The sequence below is a fragment of the Sciurus vulgaris genome (assembly GCF_902686455.1).
Source record: "Sciurus vulgaris genome assembly, chromosome: 15".
NCBI lineage: Eukaryota > Metazoa > Chordata > Mammalia > Rodentia > Sciuridae > Sciurus > Sciurus vulgaris.
Genome location: NC_136476.1, coordinates 79,599,284 through 79,620,456, shown reverse-complemented (window position 1 = coordinate 79,620,456; position 21,173 = coordinate 79,599,284). Strand labels below are relative to the sequence as shown.

The following is a 21,173-nucleotide window of genomic DNA, read 5'->3' as shown; positions in this document are numbered from 1 at the left end:
CTTGGCACCTGGAGCCCACAGTCATAGGAGGTGCTGGCCCGGAAATAAGGATGAAAGAGCACACATCTCCAGGTCAGGGGACTCCATGAAGCTCAAAGGAAGCCAGGCCCTCAGGCGGGTGTCCACTCGGATCTGAGGTCACAAGGTGCTGAGCTTTGACAGGGATGTAGCAAATTCTTCATGAGTCCAACTCTGCCAGCCTGGCCCCAACACAGGCTGCACTGAAGTTTGCAGACTCTTGAGGACTTCCTTCCAGTACTTTCCCTGAGTCATCCCAACAGCCTTATACCCAAGAGACTGGCCCGCAGGGGTAAGAGCAGCCAGGGTTGAAGAACCAGGTAGGTTTGTGGGGGTTGGAGAGAAGGGGGACTGCTCCTTCCTCCCCGTGTCCCTCTGGCCTCCTTGTCCAGCCTCCTGCTCTAGCTAGGGGAGACGACACCTCCTGACATCCAGACAGTCCTTCACATCAGATGGAGTTTAACAGCTTTCGGCGTTCTTTCCCCCTTGCCAGCCCCCTGGTTCTCACAACAGCCCTGTGAGGGAGGCAGGGGGCCCTCCTATTCCTACGAATGGCCAGTCAGGTAGGAAAGCTCAGGACTCAGGCCCTCTGCTTCAGCGGGCCTTCCCTGCATAGACACTATGTCCAGGGGTCTGTGCTTCCCTTGTGGGACTGGCTCTGGCACCAGACAGACAGATCTGCCTGAAGGAGGTTTTGTTTTGGGAGCCAGGATCCTGCTTAGCCTCCATGAATTCCCACCTCCCAACCCCCCACCCCCGGTCTCCCAGCTGTCTCCAGGGCCAAGGCTGCCCTCGGAGCAGGAGAATATGCCAGAACTGAAGATCTGGTGCTTGGCCTGGCCTGGCCTCTGCAGAACATGTGGCCTTAGGCTGCCCCTGCCCCAGAGCTACACAAGGTGTCCACACCCCCAGAGCAGCCACCTCCCCTGGGACCACCTGCTCCCATTACAGTCACATACACATACATAAGGGCGGACATGACTGTGACCCCTCAGAACACTCACAGTGGAGCCTGTGGGCCTGCACGTCCCCACCACATACACTCCTGGCACACCACGGCTCCCGTGTGCCCTCCCACTCACAGCTGCGCGTCTGCCAAGGCAAATCCCGGCAGGTCGGATGGGAAGGCTCACACCTCACAGGCCCCTCTCTGCTTCCCTGAGTTGCTTGCCTGTTCCTCAGTCCCCAGTGGGGCAGAGGCAGGGGCTGCCAGCCATAGGACACACCCAGTGGTTGTCTGGGCCCTGGAAGTGGTCCCCTTGGGTCACCAGGTAGAAATCCTGCAGGACCTCTGGGGCCCAGCATGAGCAGCCAGGCTGGCCTAGATAAGTCTCTCCTCAGGTGGCACCTTGAGAACACTGTCCATCTCCAGCCGGGCCCCGGCCACCTCCTGCTGGCTTGGGCTATAGGTGCCTTCTGACTGGCGGCGTTTTCTGGCAGCCAGGATCCCTGAGAGGAGGCCCAGGAGGAGGAGGAGGAGGCAGGCACAGGCAGCAGGCACGGCCACCTCCAGCAGCGGGAACGGCAGTGGCAGGGTCAGGCCCTTCTGCAAGAAGAGAGAGAAGGCACGAGAACTTGCTCAGAGAGCACCTGGGCTGAGCGCCGGCTTTCCCAGGAGATGGTGAGACCCAACCCAGGGGGAGGCAAGCCAGTCAGAACCCCCTCCAGGGGGCGCTGCACACCGGAGGGGCTCTGGCTGGAAGAACTGAAAACACTGACCGCCCAACACAGGGCAGCACTGATGAAGGGGTCAGGGTGCGGCAGGGACAGGCTGAGCTGCGCTGATGGCAAGATCAAAATCCACCAGGGCCTGCCAGCCAAGGGGGCTCCCAGCTTGTCTCTGGGAGAAGCAGGCCAGGTTCTAGGGGCCCAGCAAACCTCCTCCCCACCTCCTATCGCAGACCCCCCAGGATGCCAGTTGAAGATTCTACATGCCTGGAATTCTGAAGTCCAGGAATCACAGGATTCCAGAGCCGCAGACTCACCAGCCCTCCCTCTGTACCTTGAGGCTTCTCAGCCCACTGTGACCTGGATCCCCAAAGCCAGCACCCAGCCCTGGAGCAGGGGTCCCAGACTATAAAATTCATGCCAGTCCCGAGTGGACCCTCGCAGGCCTCCACCCAGGCACTTCAGGGGCAGCTGTAAAGCCATTTCCTCCCCACTGCCTGGGAGGAGGGTGAGTAGGTAGGGTCGCCAGAGGCTGTAAAAGTTCAACTTGAAAGGGAACACTCCCCATAAGCAAAGGGATCTGCAGTTTATGACCCGGCTGCCAGAAGCCTGTGGAGATCAAGGCTGTGCCCCAGACTGCGCTTCCCGAGTCCCCTCCCACCAGCCCCCCTGGGGCCCACTGCTCCTCCAGTGCCTGCTCCACCCCAGGGCTGGGGTGCTGGGCCCCCCTCAGGCTAAGCCCCTTCTCAGCTGGGCTTTACTGGGGTCAGGGACATCTTCATGGTGGCCAAACCTCTCTGGCTCAGAATCCTAGGCTCCTCAAATCTTCCTGAATCAGAAACCCTCTAGGATTATAGGCTGTAAGACCCTATGGACCCTATGGACCCTAACTGCTGGTCCCAGATTGGACCTGGCAGACCCCAAATGTTCCCACTGCCACTCCCCTAGGTACTGTGCCTGGCCAGGAGCCTCACTGATGGATGGGGGCCCCCAAGTTCCGCTAGATGGAAACACCTCCAGCATGCAGCATGGAAGGGGCCTGAATCCCCTTGCCTGTCCCTCCCCACCTGTGACAAGGTTGGCCCAGGAACAACTCTACAAATGTCCTACACACTCCGCCCCCAGCACCGTGATGCTCAAGTCCAGACAAGCCTGTCAGGGCACTCAGCCTGCTGGGCATCACTCACCACCACTTCGCAGAACTGGCCAGAGAATCTGGCGGCACAGGCACATTCATACGCCTCATCCACTTTCCGGCAGGTGCCCCCATTCAAGCAGGGGTTGGCCTCACAGGGCCGGGCGGGGCTCTGACACCTGGAGAGGGAGATGTGCTGAGAGCTTCTGTCCCCAGGGCTGCCTCATGTGCCCCCAGCTACTCTAGCTGCCCACCCCGCAAAGCACTTTCCTGCTCAGCTGGACCCTGCGGATGACCTAAGTTGCCTGCTCACCCCACTTGGACCCAGCATTCATGACCCAGAATGACTCTCACTCCAGGAGAACGACAGGAGAGCCTTCGGACAGGGACACGGACTCCACCTTCTGGAGGCCCAGAATCGCCCTTCTGCAGTCCCCACGGACCTGACACAGCAGGTCGAGGACTGAGCTCTAGGAAAGCCAGCAGACCTCGGCATAAAGGATGGTCTGGGAAGCAGAGAGGAAAGCGCTCAAGGAACAGCAGCGGGTTGTCTGGCACTGTGATGCCACTAGTGAGGGATGAGTGAGCATCTCCACTTCCCCTGCCGGCTAGAGGAGACCCAGGGGCCACCATGCCCAGCTCTCCACACCCATGAGTCCTCCTCCTCTCCCAGCCTTCACACAAACCTCTGGCCAGCGAAGCCCTCCTGGCAGCTGCAGTTGGTGTCCCGGGGCCCACGCTCACAGAGGCCACCATTGAGGCAGGTGAGGTTGAGGCTGCATTCCTCTGGCAAGATAGGTGACCTGGGGAGAGAGTGCAAGGCTGGACCCTGGAGGCGGGCAGAATGCAGGCGCCTGGCCACACCGCCCCTCCGCCTGGGTTCTCCTTTGGAAGGCAGCCCTTCGCGAAGGTCAGGGAAACGTGTCTGGGTGGAAGGGAGGCTCAGGCCCCACCCGCAACACCTGTACAACCTGCGGACAGGGCGGGAACCTTTCCTGAGTCTCAGAGGCCTTTAAGAAGTCGGGTGGGGAAATGGAAGGACTTGCAGGCGTGACAAAAACGCCAGCCCGACTCCTGAAGCGGAGAGGAGTCGGCCCACGCCAAGCGAGCAGGGAGGGAGCCGGAGGAGCTGTGTGGGGAAGAGCGCTGAGGCCGGGGAGCCGAAGCCCCGAGCGCCTGGGAGGCGGGGAGAGTCACTGCGGGGAGCTGCAAAGCCTCGAGGTCACAGGCGCCCCCACTGCTGCCCGCACGACATAATTGTTTGAAATTCAAATTTGGTCGGACGTATTTTAACCCAGTTTTGTCCTTCAGTGTAGCCAAGTGCACTGTCATCCCCACTTCACAGACGAGGGCCTGGAGGCTCAGAGGAGGAGGCGACGCCCCAGGGCGGGCAAGCCCGCAGCCCTCTTCCCGGACTCTCCTGCCCCTCCACCGCTCCAGGGGACCCCTCGGTGCCCTTGAGGACAGGTCCCCAGGTTTCCCGTACCTGCAGCGCGGGCCCGCGAAGCCCGGCGGGCAGCGACACTCGAAGTGGCCGTCGGGGCGCGCGTGACAGCGGCCGCGGGCGCAAGGCGCGGAGCGACACGGGTCGGCGCGGGCCTCGCAGCGCGGACCCTCCCAGCCCGGGCCGCAGGCGCAGGCGAAGGCGTCGAAGAGGTCGCGGCAGGCGCCGCCGTGCAGGCAGGGAGAGGGCGCACACACCGGCGCGCCCAGGCAGCCGAGGCGCGGAGCCGGCGTCCCGGGCCAGGCCGCGAAGTGCTCTCGGGGCCCTAGAGACGCGCCGGGCCGCGGCCCCGCCAGGGGCAATGGGAGGCCGCCGATCGCCACCCGGCCCAGGCAGCCTGTGAAGTTCTCCGCCAACAGGACCCGCGCAGCATCTGGGCCCTGCAGGAAGTCCAGGTCACCCGCCAGGCCGCGCAGCGCCACCGGCGTCACCGCACTGTCCAGCCACAACAGCCAGCGCGAGGCGACAGCCGCCGGTTGCTCCATGACCAGGCGCACGCGGTGCCAGGCGCCATCCGCCACCCGTGGCCCGGGCGCGGGCAGCACTGCACCTGACCCGCCGCGGCCGCTGCGCACGCTGGCAGCCAGCGAGCCGTTGCGAACCGCCAGCCAGAGGCCGGCCTGGACGCCCGCTGAGGCGCGCAGCAGCCCAGCCTCGGTGTCACGCGTACGGAAGGCAAGCGCGAGCCCGCTGAGCCGGCGCGCCGACGACACGTTGTGCCCACTGAACGCAGCCGGGGGGCCCTCTCGGAACGTGGCCTCAGCCACACCTGCGGAGAGAGGGGGAGAGCATTGGGAAAGGACTCAAGGGACTTTCTCCATAGATGTCATCCCTCCCCCAAGCATGCAGGTGGTACTGCCGGTCGCCCCATTCCGGGGCCATGGTGGGAGCTGGGCACACCCACCCAACTATCACTCGGTCCAGGAAACTAGGTCCATCCCCAACCCTATCTCAGGTAGCGTTCCCGAACAATGCTGAGTAGACAGACCAAGATGCAACCCTGCCCTTGAGGTCACAGGCCCAATAATATTAACCCCTCAAAAGGATATAGCTCAGTTGGTAGAGTGCTTGCTTTGGCCGCACAAGGCCTTGGGTTTAATTCCCTGCACCACCACCACCACCCCCAAAAAAAAAAAAAAAAAATCTGCCCCATGCCTCTCCCTGAAGCTCCTGTTTCATCACTGAGGCCCATTCTGGCAGCCAGCCATCTTTGTAAAGCACCCACTTAAAACCTCCAGTGACTCCCTACTGCCATTAGGAGCTGCCTTACCTAGAGTTCAAGGTGTCTGGGAACTTCCCACCCCACTCCTAGTGCGCCCCTCTGTGCCTGCCTTTCAACTGTTCTTACAGACCTCTGGGTCTTTGCACAGGTTCTTCCCCTCCCTGGAATGTCCTTCCCTGAGGCTCCTCAGAGCTTGCCCTGGAAAACCCAGCATGTGCTTGCCTCCTCCAGAAAGCCTGCCCCTCCCACACAACGGGGTGGGGTGGCATTCCTGGTCCATGGTGCAGCATCCTATGCCCCAAAAGATAGAACTGGCTTAAGTACCCAGCACTGCCCAGGGGACAAACTCACAGACAAAGCCATCCGGCACTTCCTCACAGGTGGCAGGCGGGAGGCAGGGCTGGCTGGGGCACCATAACTGCTGGGCACATGTAGGCCCCGTGAAATTGCCAGGGCAGGTGCAGTGAAAGTCATTCCAGGTGACAAGGCAAGTTCCACCGTTGAAACAGGGATCAGGCTGTGGGAGAGCCCAGGGAGAGGTCAGCTCGGCCCGCAGCCAGCGTCATCCCATAAGCATTACGGCAGGAGTTCCTCCTTGAGCATCTGCTAGGACACAGGACTTCCTCACACACGCAAAGAGCCAGGCACAGTGGTCTGTGCACCTGTGGTCCCAGCCACTCAGGGGACTGAGGCAGGAGGATCGCTTGAGCCCAGGAGTTTAAGACAAGCGCAGGCGATACAGTGAGACCCCATCTCAAAGTAGGAAAGAAAAAAAGTCACCATCATCCCCCATTTTACAGATGAGGAACTAAGGCTCAGAGAGCAACTTGCCTGCATCCCCCCGCCTGTAAACACAAGAACTGGAGTTCACACCCAGACTATTCCAATTCCAGGGCTGGTGCCTCGCTCATGAGCCCACAGGGCCCCTTCCTCCATCTCAGGCAGCCTCTAGCGAGTCAGGCTGTCTGTCTCACACAAGGACAGGGAAGGGCAGGCACAGGGACACCAGAGCAAGAGCAGCAGGGTAGCGGGAGGTGAATGCAAACCTCACCCTGCCACCACAGCAGTGGGAACACGAGCAGGTCACTCCTGCTCCTGAGGCTGCTTCCTCCTTAGCAAAAGGACAAGCTCACCCCCAGGGACACAGAATGGACCCAGGGTTAAGAACCCACTCCCAGGCACTCACACTGCACGTGTCCTCAGAGACGCAGCCCAGGGTGAGGTTCTGGGCCTGGCTGCCCAGCTCACTGAGCTGACTGGAGTTCTCCATCAGCAGAGGAAAGAAGGGGAAGTGGCGGCCATTGAGTCGCAGGTCCTGGAGACAGCCACGAAAGGGCCCGCCCCAGGGCTGGGTGTCAGCAGGGAGGAGCAGCCCACCCACGTGCACCTGCTGCACCACGTCCTGCAGCTGGTCCGGCCCAAAGCTGAGTGTCACCAGGTGACGGAGCCCGTCATCCCAGCGCCCAGGTAAAGGCACGGCAGGACCACCCAGTGCCTGCGCCCAGATCTGGCCCTCCCTCAGGAAGACCGTCAGGCCGGCTGCTGAGATGTTGGCAAACTGAAGCAGCAGGCCAGCAGGCTCCCGAGTACGCAGGAGGAAGGACACAGTGAGGTTGGGGCCTGGCAGCTCAGGGAGCAGGAAGGAGGCAGAACTCAGGGTGCCCCCCAAGCCGAAGGTGGCGGCAGGAATCTCTGCAGGGAGAGACAGTGCTGGGGTGAGGCTTGCAGGCCAGGAGCCCAGCACTGGGCATTGCCTGTCCACCTGGTTCTGTCCTCACCCTCAGTGCACGTGGGTCCACTATGAGGCCGGGGGCAGTCGCAATGGAAGTGAGTCCACAGGTCCACGCAGGTCCCTCCATGGGCACAGGGCACAGGCTGGCACTGCTCCTGGCGCTCACAGCCCAAGAGGACATTGTCACTGAGATCCTCAGGCAGCAGAAGGTGCCCGTCCACGTACACATCTTGGAGGCAGCCAGCAAAGGCTGAGCCACCCAGTTGGGTGGAGCAGGGCCCATCAGGCCCAGGTGCCACTGAAGCTGTGGGACCTGGGACCACAGGACCAGAGGCCACACAGAGATGGGCAGGGCAGCCTTCATGCCAGAGTCTCAGCTGCAAGGTCCCTAGGCTCAGTGCCACCTCCACCTGGTGCCACTGGCCGTCGTTCAGGGTGAGGTCTGGCAGACTCAGGACAAGCGCCTCGATACCATGGCTCAGTGTGGCTTGAAGTGTGGCCCCCACCAGTGCCAGCTCCAAGCTGCCCCGGCTGTCAGTGCGAGTAGCCAGGGCCCCCACAGGCAGCGTGGTGCGAAACCTCAGTGCCAGACCCAGGGCACCACCAGCCGACACTGACGCCCATGCAGGGCTCCCGGCTACCACAGAGAAGGTGGTATTCTGGCCACAGAAAGGCCCATGGGTACCAGGGGGACAGCGGCAGGCATAACTGTGGACCCCAGACTTGAAGATTGGGATGCAGGTGGCAGCAGGTGGGCATGTGTGACCCAGGCAGCCGGTGAGCTGCACGGAGCAGTCAGGTCCACCCCAGGGCTCTGGGCACTGGCAGCTGTAGCCTGCCACAGCATCCCTGCAGCTTCCACCATGGAGGCAGGGCCCCGACAGGCACTCGTCCACATCTTCCTGACACGCCAGGCCTTCAGGAGAGACGGGCCAAGACTCATTAGCGCCCAGGGCCAGACCCAGTCTCAACCCAGAACATGCATGCCTCTTGTGATGTGGTCCTCAGTCCCTACCAACCAAACAATTCCCAAAGGATCTCTCTTGGTCCCCTACAGTCCTTTGTAGGCCAGAATCCAAGACTCTCCTTCCCATGCCATGTCTGGTGAGTCTCCCTGCCCTTGATCCCTTAAGCATTCTCCATACCCCCTTTCCTCTAGCGTCATGTCTCCTGCCTTGCCAGCTTTCCGGGCCACAGTCCAGCAGCCTCCAGCTCGCCTGCCTCAGAAGCCCCTCTCCCATCTACCCCCACCAGAAATCGACTTCTACAACATCGCCTGGCCAGCTCCCTCTGCTGCTCAAGCCCAGCTGCTCACCCTGGCACTCACTCACCTAGACCCCCATGGGCGAGGCCCTACCAGGATCTCGAGCCTCAACGCTGCTCCCTAAAAGCCTCAAATGTCCCCGTCCTCCAAGCATTTCCTGGAAAGTCCTGCCTCTGGACCTTTGCTGACTCCATTCCCTCTGCTTGGAACAAATGCCTCCCTTCCACCTCTCAAACTCCTACTACTCCTGCAAAAGCCAACTCAAGAGGCCCAGCGGCTTTCCAACCCAAACTACTGTCACTCCCTCCCAGGGACGACTCCCCAGAACCCTGTGTGGAAAGTCATCTGTTTACTCAGCTGGGCTCCTTCAGGGACCTGAATGTCTCTGGTGCCGGTAAAGGACATTACTTTTGTGGGCAGAGTGATGAAATGGAAGGGCTGAGCAGCCCCCAGACTTGTCCTCAGTCCTAGGGTCCCATGCTGGCTATGGAGGACCACCTCATCCTCTCCTCCAGACCTCCCCACAGGAACGCTGGCCCTAGCTTGAACCAGGAGGCCACAGCCCAACGCCAGCTCAGTCAGCGCCACAGAACAAACCCAGAGAAGCCCTGCCTCAAACAGCTGGAGGGATCCACACCCAGAGCTGCCATCAGGATTGAAGCCCAGCCACCTCCTGAGAATCACCAGCCTCCTGCCCCAGCCTCCCCTTGGCCAAGGCCCCAGTCCTCCGTACCTGCCAGAAGCCACAGACCCCCCAGGAAGGGGTTCAGAACCCACAGCCACATTTCAGTCCCCCAGTCAGGCTGAGAGTGGTGGCAGGTGCGAGGCTCGGGAGCAGAGCTCCCTGCCTGGCTGCCCGCCTCCTCCTGAATCTGCTCAGGAATGCCGGGCGCTGGCCTCCCCCACGCACAGAGCTGCTGAAAGGGAGGACAGGCAAGGATGCCAGCCCCGGAGCCAGGACTCCCCTCCTAGACTCCGACCTCGAGACCTGCCGAGCCCAACTGGGAAGGGGCGGGGTTCCCCTGACACTGGTGAACCTGGGGACCTGGACCTCTCTAACCTCCACTGCCTCCTCTGTGAGATGGAGACTCTAAGTCCTCCCTCGCCGGCAGTAGGAAACAGGATGCACAGAAAATGCCTTCCAGAGGCCTGGCGGGCAGGGGGTCACCCACTCCTGGGGCAGGACTCAGGGGATCTCAGCCAGTGCATGGGCTTTCAGGGCTCTCAGGAGCACTGGCCACCAGGAGGGAATGCTGAGCCCCAACAGCTGTGGCAGGTGAGGGTAGGAGGGATGGTGGTGATCATCACCTCCTTCCCCAGGGGAGGGGGCCCCAGGAACCTGCCAGGGAGAGAAGGCAGTTTGCCCTGAAGGAATGCAGGAGTGTGGGGAGGCACACCACGTGCCAGAGCTGGCGGGGACACCAGCAGTGTGCAGTTCCTCAGGTTCACTGGTGTCCATGTGTCTGCACATCTGCATGGACCCCAGGCAGAGCAGAGTTCGGTGCCAATGCGCCCTAGCTCCCCAGAGGAAAACTTGTTCTGTGAACAGGTGTCAGCCCAGCTCTGCAGTCACCCACCTCTCCTCCTGTCTGGGCCCAGTCCTGTGATGTCAGGGGTCTCATCACTCTTCACCAGCCCAAACAGGCTGTCCTGACCCCCAATCTCGGGATCCACCCCTACCCCTCTCCTGGCCCCAGCCCCTGAACTACCAGCCCCTCTGTGCTCCAGAGACTGGTGTGAACAAGACTGAACTCACCTTCCTCCGGCCAGCATTCCGGGGGCACTGCAGAAGCTCAGGGCCTCCTTGACTCCTCCCATTCATGAGGACCCATGGGCGACCCTCCTAATGCTTCCAAACGGCGGGCCCCCTCCCCTTCCACTTCCAAAGCCTAGGGGGCTCGGCCTTCTTAGCGGTCCCGGGGCCACCTCCCCCACCTCCTCCGTTTCCTGTCTGTCCCCATCAGACCACACATCAGACAGAAGAGACCTTCTCACCCAGGTCCACCAGCTCTAAGCGAGCCGGCCCAGCACCCGCCCGGCCCCAGCACCTGCGTAGCCATCCTGGCACTGGCATAGGAAGCCACTGGGCAGGTCCTGGCAGTGGCCTCCGTTGAGGCAGGGCTGTGAAGCACACTCATCCACGTCCACGCTGCAGTCATCCCCTGCAAGAAGCTCGGCTGAGGCTCCACCTGCACCCTCAGAGCCAGACCAGATCTAAAAGGGTCCCATTTTTAGCCAGGGAGCCTGAGGTCCAGAGAGAAGGCTGATTCAGGCAGGGTGGCACCCAACGGGTGGCAGGGCCAGGCTGTGGGCGGACTGGGGATCCCTCCCTGGGCATCTGGACCCTGGCCGACGGCTTCCCTAGCACAGGGCTCACCCTCAAAGCCCGGAGGGCAGCGGCACAGGAAACCAGCAGCGTGCCGGAAGCTGAAAGAGCCCGGGAAGGCCGCCTGGGCGCCCCCGTAGAGGGCCGGGTCTGAGCGCTGCAGGCACAGGCCACCGTTGTGGCAGGGCCCCGCAGCACACTCGTCCTCATCCACTTCGCACAGCTCACCGGTGAAACCTGAGGGTACACACGTGGGCATCAGGTCACGAGGTCACCAGGCAGCTCCCCTCCACTGCCACTTAGCCAGCCCAGGACCAGGCAGGGAGGACAGCTCTCGATGCAGTCAGCAGTGAGTGGAGGTCGCTTTGAGGCAGTGGGAATGACCATGGGGACCTGCAGCAGCAGGTTACTCCTACCACTAGTATTACCAAGCATGTTGCATGTGCCAGGCCCTGTGCCAGGTGCTCCACCACCATTCTCCCTTCACTCTCCTCTCTGCAACCCCAGAAGGTGCTCTTAGCCCCATTTTGCAGATCAGGAAACTGAGGCTCAGGCAGGTCGCAGTCACACACAGATCCAGAGGGCACAGATGGCACTTGCATGCGCCCAGTTGCCCCCTGCCCCTCCACCCCACTTGGCACCCGCGGTCCACAGCCCTTGCGCCTAGGGAGAGCGCAGGAACACACCTGGCCAGCAGAGGCAGCGAAAGCTCCCGAGGCCCTCCAGGCAAGACGCGTTGTGCTCACAGGGGCCTGACGCGCACTCCAGCACTTCCTCCTCGCAGCGCGCGCCCTCGTAGCCCGTGCCCAAGCAGTCACACCGGAACCTGGGGTGGACCGGCCCTAGTGAACGACAGCCCCGCAGCCCCCCCGCCCCGGGCACCCGACGCCGCCAGCCACTTGCTCACCCGCTGACCAGGTCGTGACACACGCCCCCGTGCGCACACGGCTGGCTCTGGCACTCATCGATGTCCAACTGGCAGCTGGCGCCGGCATAGCCCGGCGCGCACACGCAGCGGTAGGAGCCCACGCCGTCCAGGCACGAGCCCCCATGCAGGCAGGGCGCAGAGGCGCACTCGTCCACCTCGACCTCGCAGGTCATGCCTGGACAGGGGCCGGAGACACAGAGACCCAGGGCTGCTTACCCGAGGGGTGAAAGAGGCCACCCGGGGACCTGGAGCTGCAGTCCCTAGGAGCCACCTGTCAGGCTCCAAACGAACTGCCTTGGCTCCAGAGCCGGAGCTGCTTCAAGAAGCCAAGGCAGTCAGGGAGGATCAGAGGGAAACTCCCGCCCTCCTGAGCTCAGGGCAGGCGGCAGGCGAGGCCAGGAGACAGGGCCGCAGTCAATACTTCTACTAAGGACTGGCTTCTAACAAGGATAAACTCAACAAGGGAACCTGATCCTGTGCAAGCAAGAGCCAGGGTCGGTGTGATGTGGGGAGTCAGGGAAGGCTCTTGGGATTGGGGCAGAGGACTATGGGGAGCGTTGTGTTTGGGGCAGTTGGTCACTCTGTGCATGGGGCAGGGGCCTGATGCCCAAGGAGGGGGTGCCCTAGGAGGGTCCCAAGCTATGGGGAGAGTGGAGCAGGTGAGGCAGGAGAGGGGGTGTTGGGGCCTGGGCCAGCTCATCCTAGAAGCTGTAAGCAGACAAGTGACACAGTCCTATCTACATTTTAGAAGGTTCTCTCTGGTGGCTTTGAGGAAGGTGTAGGGAAGGGATCCCACAGAGAAAGGGTATTTAAAAAGGCCCAGGTGGGAGATGCTGAAGTAAGGTGAACAACTTCTGCACCGTCTCTGCTTTAAAACAAACTCCCTAGTCCCAGGAAACCCCACTGACCTGGACAAACCAAGACAGCTGGGTGCCCCACTGCCCCAGGGTGAGGACGGAAATGGAGAAACATGGAGAATCTTTTGGTTTGGATGATAATCCTAGGGCTCAGGAGTCATTGCAGACTCCAGGGAGACCTGCCCCCTAAGTGAGCTTGCTCATGGGGGTGCCAGCTGACTCCTGTTGGAACCCTCCCCCTTCCCAGCTCAGTGAGCACAAAATACGCCCTCTCCTTCCCATGACCCTCCAGCCCTACTCCCACCCTCCGTGCCAGGGGGAGCCAGGCCCAGGCTGCTTGGAATCCCAACCTCCCCCGCCCAGCTCAGAACCGGAAGAAGAAAAATGAGTCACTACAGACGCTGCCCCCTCACATCCACCACTCACCCAGAAAGTTACCCAGAGCACGGAACGTCCGGGTGCACACACACCTGCTGGCACCCACACACGTACGCTTTCATGCAAAGGCATTCAGAGAGCCCAGACACCCGCAGATAATGGAAGAGGCACAGAATTCCTTTATGGATGCAGAACAGAACTTCAAACAGGAGACACACAGACAAATGACTCACACTCACATATACACAACTAATACGTGCAGACACTGAGACGGCCAAAGGATGAGAAAGATGCAGGGAGCCAGTGTCCCAGAGCCCTCTTCACCAGCAGGCCATCTCTTTGCTACATGCCCCTCCCCTGGAACCCAGACCGCCAGTCTGTCTCCCTTGTTCTGAGGTGACGTCAAAACTACCCTCTGCCCTTAGAGCAGAACTGCCTGAACTCAGGGTTGACCTAGAGACCAAGAGTCTACACAGCGGACTTCAGACTGCCCTAGACTAGGTCTCACAGGAAGACCTCCTTGTGGCCACTCCAGGAAGCAAGCTGCTCTCGCTGGAGCTGGGAAGGGCCTGCCGGACACCCACTCTAGAGGAGGGAACTAGGTTCTCCATGCCAGCCACTTCTCTGAGCACTTATATGTACATTATCCCACTCAAGGCAGCAGGACTCCCTGGGGCCACATCTGCATCACAACTGGAACAGGACCAGGAGTGAGTCTCTATGCTAGGTCTTTGGAGGGGGTCCACATTCCATCCCAAACCATGCTGGGTGTTCTCACTCTAGGACCGTCAGGTGAGCTAGACGCTGTGGTGTCGACAGGACAGTTTGATACAGGTCTGGAGTGAGAAAATGCCAGAAGCACCATACGGAGTGTCCTTGTTAAAGCCAAGTCAGGCATATCTGCCTGTCTACTCTGCATTGCCAGAGATGCCTGAGGGGTCTCCACCCCCTAAGCCAAACTCAGCTCTGGAGAAGGGACAAAAATAATGTTTGTCGAATGCCTGCTACAGGCCAGGCACTGTGCCTGCACTCAAACACACCGACTCTCACCCCCAGCTGCCAGGTTGGCCTGACAAGTGTCCAGTCTGTAGTAAGCCCAGCAGTGCATACACCCCAGTGCTGCCATGGTGGCTGGGGCAGCTCTAGACTATAACCAGAGTTCAGTCTGCAGCGGTTACTCTGTGAGCCACTGATGGGACCTGAGGGCAGACCTCCTCCCAGGGCCGCACACACCGTTACCTGCATAGCCGAGGGGGCAGTGGCACTCGTAGCGATCCGCCAGGTTGTGGCAGGTGGCCCCATGGTGGCAGGGCCGGGATGCACACTCATCGATGTCCAGCTCACAGTGCGGGCCCTGGAAACCAGGCACGCAGTAGCAGCGGAAGCCATTAGGATCGGGACCCTGGGGCACACACAGAGCACCATGGTGGCATGGCTGAGTGGCGCAGCCTTGGGGCTCCACAGGCCCGCAGGTATAGCCACCACTCTCTGTGACCTGGCAGTGGGTCCCTGGAGCACACGGGTCTGAGGCACAGTCACCCCGGGTCTCTGAAGGCGCTGTCCCTGTGGAAAGAAGAGACTGGCAGGGCAGGGGCTGGGCAGACACTCCCCTCCCCACACTCAGCCCAGCAGCAGAGCCCAGAAAACAACAGGGGCTGGCCACACTGGAGCAGGCGCGGAGGCCAGCGCTCCCACACGGCAGGAAGGGTCTCCAGCGGCAGACACTCCACACCAGAACTGGGAATGGCTTTAGGAATGTCTGCAGAGCAGAGAAGCAGGACCGGGGCTCTGGCTCCCGGCAGGATTAACCAGCAGACACTAACCCCGTGAGCTGTCCCGTCGGACCCCACCCCTGCAGCGCCCCTGGGCAGGGACTTTGTGCCCATTTTACAAGTGAGGCTCAAGAAAGAAGCAATGGCTGGCCAAGGTCACACAGGGAGTTAGCTTCAACGTGGAGCGCTCGAGCCACTGGGCTTCCTCTGGGCGTCCCTTCTGCAGGTTACTCCTCCAGGCGCCCAGGAGGGTGAGGGAAGCAGCCTGAGGAGAGGCCGCGCCCCTGCCCCCTCCGCCTCTCCTGCTGGGGGCTGGTAACTCCATCCCGGCCTGAAACCTGAGCCGTCAGACCTCAAGCTCAGAAGGCACAAGCGGCCCACTTCAAAGCAGGGGAGTGGGCTCAGCCCCGCGCACCTCCCACCGTCTGCCTCTGCCTGGGAGCCTCTAGAGGACCAGGGCCCTGCTTCCACCCCACCAGCAAGCCCACCTGCGCCTGCGCACTCAACGCAGAGCCGGCCACGGCGGGGTGTCTGCACTTAGCGCCCCTGTGTTGAGGATGACAACCAGTTTGGAAGCCAAGCCCAGAAAGTCGCTCCCTCCATTCCTTCCCTCCTCCCCACTTGAAAGCCTGTCACTAACAAGTTCAAATTCCAGGCCAGAAAGCTACTAGCTTCGGACTTCGGACAAGCCGCTTCTCCTACGAGCCCCGGTTTTCCAGGCTGAAAAGGAGTAGAACAGCGCATCCCGGACGCGGGCGGAGCCCGCCCCACTGCCGGGCTCAGCAAGGGTGGGCGTGTCTCCTGCAGGAGGTCCCCCACCTGCGCCCGAGAGGCCCCCTCCCCCGCGCAGGTTGTCATCCGGACACTGGCCAGGCCCCAGGCCCCAGGCCCCAGAGCTGCATCGGGCGGCGCCCGCCCCTCCCCCACCCAGCCAAGACCCCAGATAAGGCTGGCAGCCTCCGGCGTCATCCACATTCCAGCGGGCAGGGCTGTCCACTGCCGGACCCCCGCGCTCTATAGCAGACCCAAGCAGGATGGGGACAGTGCAATGGAGAAGCACACGGAGGGATCCAGGGAGACAGCTGGCTGTCCAGTCCCACCCTCGAGTGCCCAGAGCACCTTGTGCAGCTCAACGTGGGCTCCGTTCACACTGGGCGGCCCTAGCATGTGGCAGGGCAGAGTCTAACGGGACCCCTCTGTCCACACTTCCACACTCTCCCTCCCCAGCTCAGGGCATGGGGCATCATTCCCAGCCTCTCTCCCAGGCCGCCTCACAAGTGTGAGGGCAGGGGTCCTGGGAGTCTCTGAAGGGCTGTGGGCAGCCAGTCGTTGTCCTCTTCCTTGTCCCATTCCTGCTCCTGTGACTGAGCAGTTTATAGTCAGGTTCCCCCAGTGGTGGGAAGAAGATGGTCGCATGGGGGTGGGAGTGGACCCTGCTCCCTCAGGAAAATGCGCAGATCTTGAGCATCAGACAGCTCGGTTGTATCTGGAGTGCCCCCAGGTGGCACTCTCCAAGGTGACGTGAAGCCCAGGCACCTAGTGAACCCTCTGCAAGGGGTTATGGCCTTGATGGTCAGAGCCCCTCAGCCTGGCACAGCTCAAGAGCAAACAGGGATCATAACTCCCATTGTGAAGGACCCCGGCTCCTGTGCCAACAGACCCCATTTTAATTCCAACAGGACTTCGCCCACATTTTGTGGCCCAAGGATCGCCCCACCACCATCTCTGGAGCTTGCCCCCAGTGCAGAGCTCTCCAAGTTAGGGCAGTGGGGAGCAGGCTGGGAGACAGCGGGGATGGGTGCTTCTGAGAGTCTGCCCTCCCTTGGGGTCCTCCAGGGTCGGTCACAGAGGGCTGTTTGTTACCATAAATGAGGAAGCCCTGGAGGCAGAGTTCAGGAGGAAGGATGTTGCCCATCTAGGGCAGCAGGCAGTGGCCACCACCTCGCCTGGGCCATCTCTGTCCCTCTGCGTGGCTGTGTAGAAGGTGGACAATGCCATTCTTCCTTTTTGCAATTGAGCAAAGGGAGGCTCAGAGATGTGCCACTTTCCAGTCCCATAGCCACCAGAGGTTGGAATCCAAACCCAGTTCTCCCTGCTCCAGAGCTTCCACTCTAGGGGTTTCAGAACCACCCAGGACCTTGGGGCTGGGCTGTGGCTCAGGGGTAGAGTGCCTGCCTAGCATGTGTGAGGCACTGGGTTTGATTCTCAGCACCACATAAATAAATAAAATAAAGGTCCATCATTAAAAAAAAAAAGAAGGCAGATTCTTGGGGCTCACTCTAGACCTGGAGATTCGGAACCAATGGGGCCATAGCCCGGAATCTACATTGGATCCCAATCCCCAGGGAATCCTCTGTACATTGAGGGATGCAAACCCCTGTGCTCAGGTGTCTCTGTCTCCCTGGAGTTAGCACAGGAGGCCAGCCTAGCCTAGGGCAAAGAGGAGGACCAGGCTGGCCCAGGGCAGAGAGGTGTGGAGGGCAGTCTGACAGGGGAGGGCCTGTCCTCAGGGTCAGGCTGGAAGGGGCGGGGCCTGTTGCCACAGCAACGTGGGGCCTGTGCTTATCTTTACAAATCCCTGCTGACCTCTGGGCTGCCTGGGCTGACCTGTCAGGGGAGGGATTAACGGCCACTGCCCCGCCCCTTGGACCTGCCACCTCCCTTGGGAAGGGCAAGGGGGACAGTTCATTTTCTGAGTGTGCTCCAGGCTGTGCATCTATTATCATTATTACAATGTTACATTTGGTTCAAACCAGAAAAGGGAGAGTACCTGTTAAGAAATCTTTTCTTAAAAGAGGTTGATAAAAAAAAAAAAAAAATAGGTTTCATGGGCTGGGGACATAGCTCAGTTGGTAGACGCTGGGTTCAATCCCCAGCACCACAAAAAAAAAAGGGGGGGAGGGTTGATAAACTTGCCCAGGATTGTTTCTCCAAATACTAAGATGTCTTCAGATCTCTGAGAGTCCATGTGAAATTGCCACAAACGTACTGTCCCCTTAGTAAGTTCCCTATAGAATCTCTATAGGTTTTTCTCACGAACGGGGGTGTAGCTCAGGAAAAGCTCTTGCCTAGCATGCAGGGCCTGGGTTTGATCCTCAGTACCAAAGAGAGAGAGAGAGAAGGAAAAGAAGGAGCAGCAGCCTGGGCAGAGCAGTGATCTCCTGCTCCCTGGGCCCTGGTTAGCAGGTCTCACTCAGTGCTAGTATCCCCTGCTTCACCCTCACCTGTTAGAGGTCGAGTTATAACTGCCACTAAGAGAAGCGTTTTACTGAGGGTGGATTTGGGAGGACTTCCTTCCCCGACAAAGCAGGAGAGAAACTATTTCTAAGTAGTGACTGAGTATCAGGGACGGGAGCTTCTAGCAGACGATAAAACTGCTCTCCTACCATTGCTGGGCCTGGCTGTGGCGACTCGGCCTCATCAGAAAAGGGCAAAAATACTCTAAAAAGACAGCAAAGTTTGGAATACTCTTTGTCAAAATGTTCACCCCCGAGGTTAAAAGGCATCATTTAATTGCAACAATGGCCATGGCAGATGGAGCCTTGCTCTGGGCCTGACCTTGCATGTCCCTGTGTTTCCAAACTGTGTCTCAGAGCACAGGGCTGGAAGGTACCTCCCGGAGTAAGGGGAGGACACGCCACCTGTACAGTCCACTTTGAGCTACTTCACTATGAACTATGGGTTTCCATCGGAAGCTGGGTTTCTCTGCTGAAACCAACGAGGAGAACCACTGCATTATCCCACTGAATTCTTGTGATGGCCCTGGGAGTGAGGTTGTCCCCATCTCACAAGGGCAGAGAGAGGAGATGTGACTCTAAGTAGGCTTTCTGTGAGTTGGCTGTGAAATCCTGGCCCTGCCACACCCTAGCTGTGTGACTCTGGACAAGTTACTGATCCTCTCTGGACCCATTTACTTCCGCTGTGAATGGGGTCTCACAGCTGACCTCACAGGCGATGGGGAGATTTGGTTTGGTGGTGTCAGCACAGGGGCAGAGCGGCCGCCACGCAGTGCCTGGTGGCGGATGGCAAACCTTCACTTGAGGCAGACCCAAGGTCCTGAGGCTGCATTGAATGTGTGTGGCTTCCAGCCCCACAATCCCTGCCTGTCTCTCAGGCCCCCACCTCCTCTCGTTGAGGAGGGGCCAAAGGGTAGGGACCAAACCCTTTGTGATGAGTCCCAGGGCGTTGGGGGAGGGGGAGATGTGAGAGCCCTACGTGTCCCATTGTACTCCAAGATGCTTGGTCCTCTCCATAGCAACCAGCGGGCCTCTGTGGCAGAGTGGCCCAGGACGAAGAGGCCCAGCTTAGGGCCTGGCAGGGGTGGGCTGCAGAGCCCGGGCCAGGGCCTCCAGAAACCCCCACCTCATCTGGGAGGGAAACCAGCTTTCAAGTGACACAGTTCCCAGCACCCCCCTGGGGACCTTGGATACTGGCATCCAGAGATGGTGCTGCAGCCCCTCTGCCAGCTTCCAGGGATCCCAGGGCTGGGGCTCGCTGACATTTGTTGCAGGGGGAGGCTGCCCTGGACCCCCGGCAGGGCCGTGGGGTAAGTGTGTACCTCAGGGACATTCCCTTCTACGACCCTATCCAGTCCACCTACCCACCTCGGGTTTCTGTGGATGTACATGTGAGTGCAAATCACACATGTCAACATGCATGCTGTGTGTGTGGACACATGCCATGTATGTGCAGGGATTGTGTGTGTAGGTGTGCACAGCAGTGGATCGACATGTGCTGGGACACCCCCATGTGGCATGTGTGCCCAGTGCACATCACAAAAGTGTGCACAGGTGCCTGGGCATCTCCTCCAGGAGCCCCAGAGCCACCCCAGGGGCCCAGCTAACAAGTCTGTCCCTCCTGACCCTTCCTTCCCCACAACATGGGAGACAGGCTCTCCTTGGCCCCTCTTCCAGCCAGTGGTGGCAGGGGCAGGGACTTCCCAGGCCTGCCCCTGTAGCTATAGCGACTAAGACAAAGCCTTCCCTAGACCCCCCAGGAGGAATTCCAGGCTCTGTGCGGGAATCCACTTGAACAAAAGCAGAAACCCTTTGGCGGACAGGGGTCCGGCTTCAAGGGGCCCTTCCAACTTGGTCTGGGAATGCCAAGGAGGGGGTAAAAATGTTCCCAAATCCCCAGCCACCCTCCAGGGACCCTGAGCAGCCCCAAGCGTCCCCTTCAAAGTGCAGGCAGGGAGACCACACCAACAAGGAGGTGCAGGCAAGGAGCCTGCTCCTCTGGGTCTCCTTCCCCCTTCCAGTCAGTTCCCGCTGAGCTGGTGTCTGCTGCTCCCCACCAGGACCCGCATGTCCCTAGCAAAGACCCAGTTCAACCGCTGGACAACTTATACCCCACTGCCGCGCAGGCCCTCAGCTCCCCACACCCAGTCACCTCGGACACACTTACCGGACACTGCAAACAACTCACAACTTTCATCCCCTGCTGCACCCCGGCCCAGCACGTGACTCAGAACAGACTCTGGGGTGAGGCCCTGCTCCCTGCAAGTCCCCCAGCTCTGCTCCACAGCCCCAGCCCCAGCACCCCTTCCTTACGGATTCAGTTTCCCCAGACACACACCCACCCCAACCAGCCCAAATCCCCGGCCCATCCTGAAAGCCCCCTCCACACGAGACCGCCCCAGGTCCCAGGACCCTCCCCTCGGAGCCCCATCGAGTCCCAGTGGCCCGCAGCACCCTGCAACTCAGGCCTGGCACCACGCGGACCCGCCGCCCCCAGCGCCGGCAGCAGGCCTGGGGTCTGCCTGGGGGATCAGACCCCCGCCCACCCCGGCCTGGCCCCACTCACCAGCCAGGAGGGCGAGCGCAGGGGCCCAGGGCGGCGGCAGCAGCAGCAGCAGCAGCAGGGGGGCCAGGGGCCTGCAGTCCCGGGTCACAGGCCTGGCCAGCGCCATGGCAGCCCCGCTCTGCCCTCCGCTGTGGGAACCGGCGGCCGGGCGGCTCCGCACCCCCCTCGTCCCTCGGAGCAGCACTAATGCGGTGGACAGAGGCCCGGCCCCGCCCCGCCCGCCCGCCCGCGGCTCGGGGGAGGGGTCTGGCCCTCCCTCCTCGCGCCCCAGGGCCCGGCCGCCCCGGGGCAGAGCAGGTCCCCACCCCCGGCCCTGACCCTGTCTCTGGGCGCACCACTCTCCTGCCCAGGCTCGGGGGACACGCTTCTGCTTCGAGGGGCCAGGGTCCTCTTCTCTCCAGGCGGTGCCCGCCACTCCCAATCCCTCCGCAGGACAGCAGCCCCAGCGCTCAGCACTCAGGCTGACCCCAACCTGAGCCAAGGCACCTTTCCCTACTTCAGTCACCTGCCAGATCCAGGCCGCTGCATCTCCTCAATGCCTCCAGATCTTCCTTCCGCTTCCTCGGT

General features: G+C 61.0%; 1 protein-coding gene and 1 long non-coding RNA gene across 4 annotated transcripts in view; both read right to left on the bottom strand.

Moving 5' to 3' along the window:
• Positions 1–21,173, bottom strand: part of LOC306645778 — a 548,414-nt gene that overhangs the window by 455,120 nt on the left and 72,121 nt on the right. The window lies entirely within an intron of this gene.
• CRB2 (crumbs cell polarity complex component 2) lies at positions 781–20,756 on the bottom strand. 3 transcript variants are annotated; one of them, XM_079113724.1, is made up of 13 exons: positions 20,607–20,756; positions 14,272–14,595; positions 11,777–11,972; positions 11,556–11,695; positions 10,921–11,106; positions 10,592–10,705; positions 7,326–8,195; positions 6,734–7,239; positions 5,899–6,064; positions 4,308–5,094; positions 3,508–3,624; positions 2,874–3,000; positions 781–1,564 (listed from the first exon to the last, which is right to left on the bottom strand). In XM_079113724.1, the coding sequence occupies exons 1-13, from the start codon at positions 20,710–20,712 to the stop codon at positions 1,340–1,342; spliced, it is 3,864 nt and encodes a 1,287-aa protein (XP_078969850.1). In that variant the 5' UTR covers positions 20,713–20,756; the 3' UTR covers positions 781–1,339. The 3 variants fall into 3 exon arrangements, with proteins under 3 accessions (XP_078969850.1, XP_078969852.1, XP_078969851.1); XM_079113726.1 differs by having other exon boundaries at positions 14,272–14,434; positions 20,607–20,730; XM_079113725.1 differs by having other exon boundaries at positions 1,430–2,073.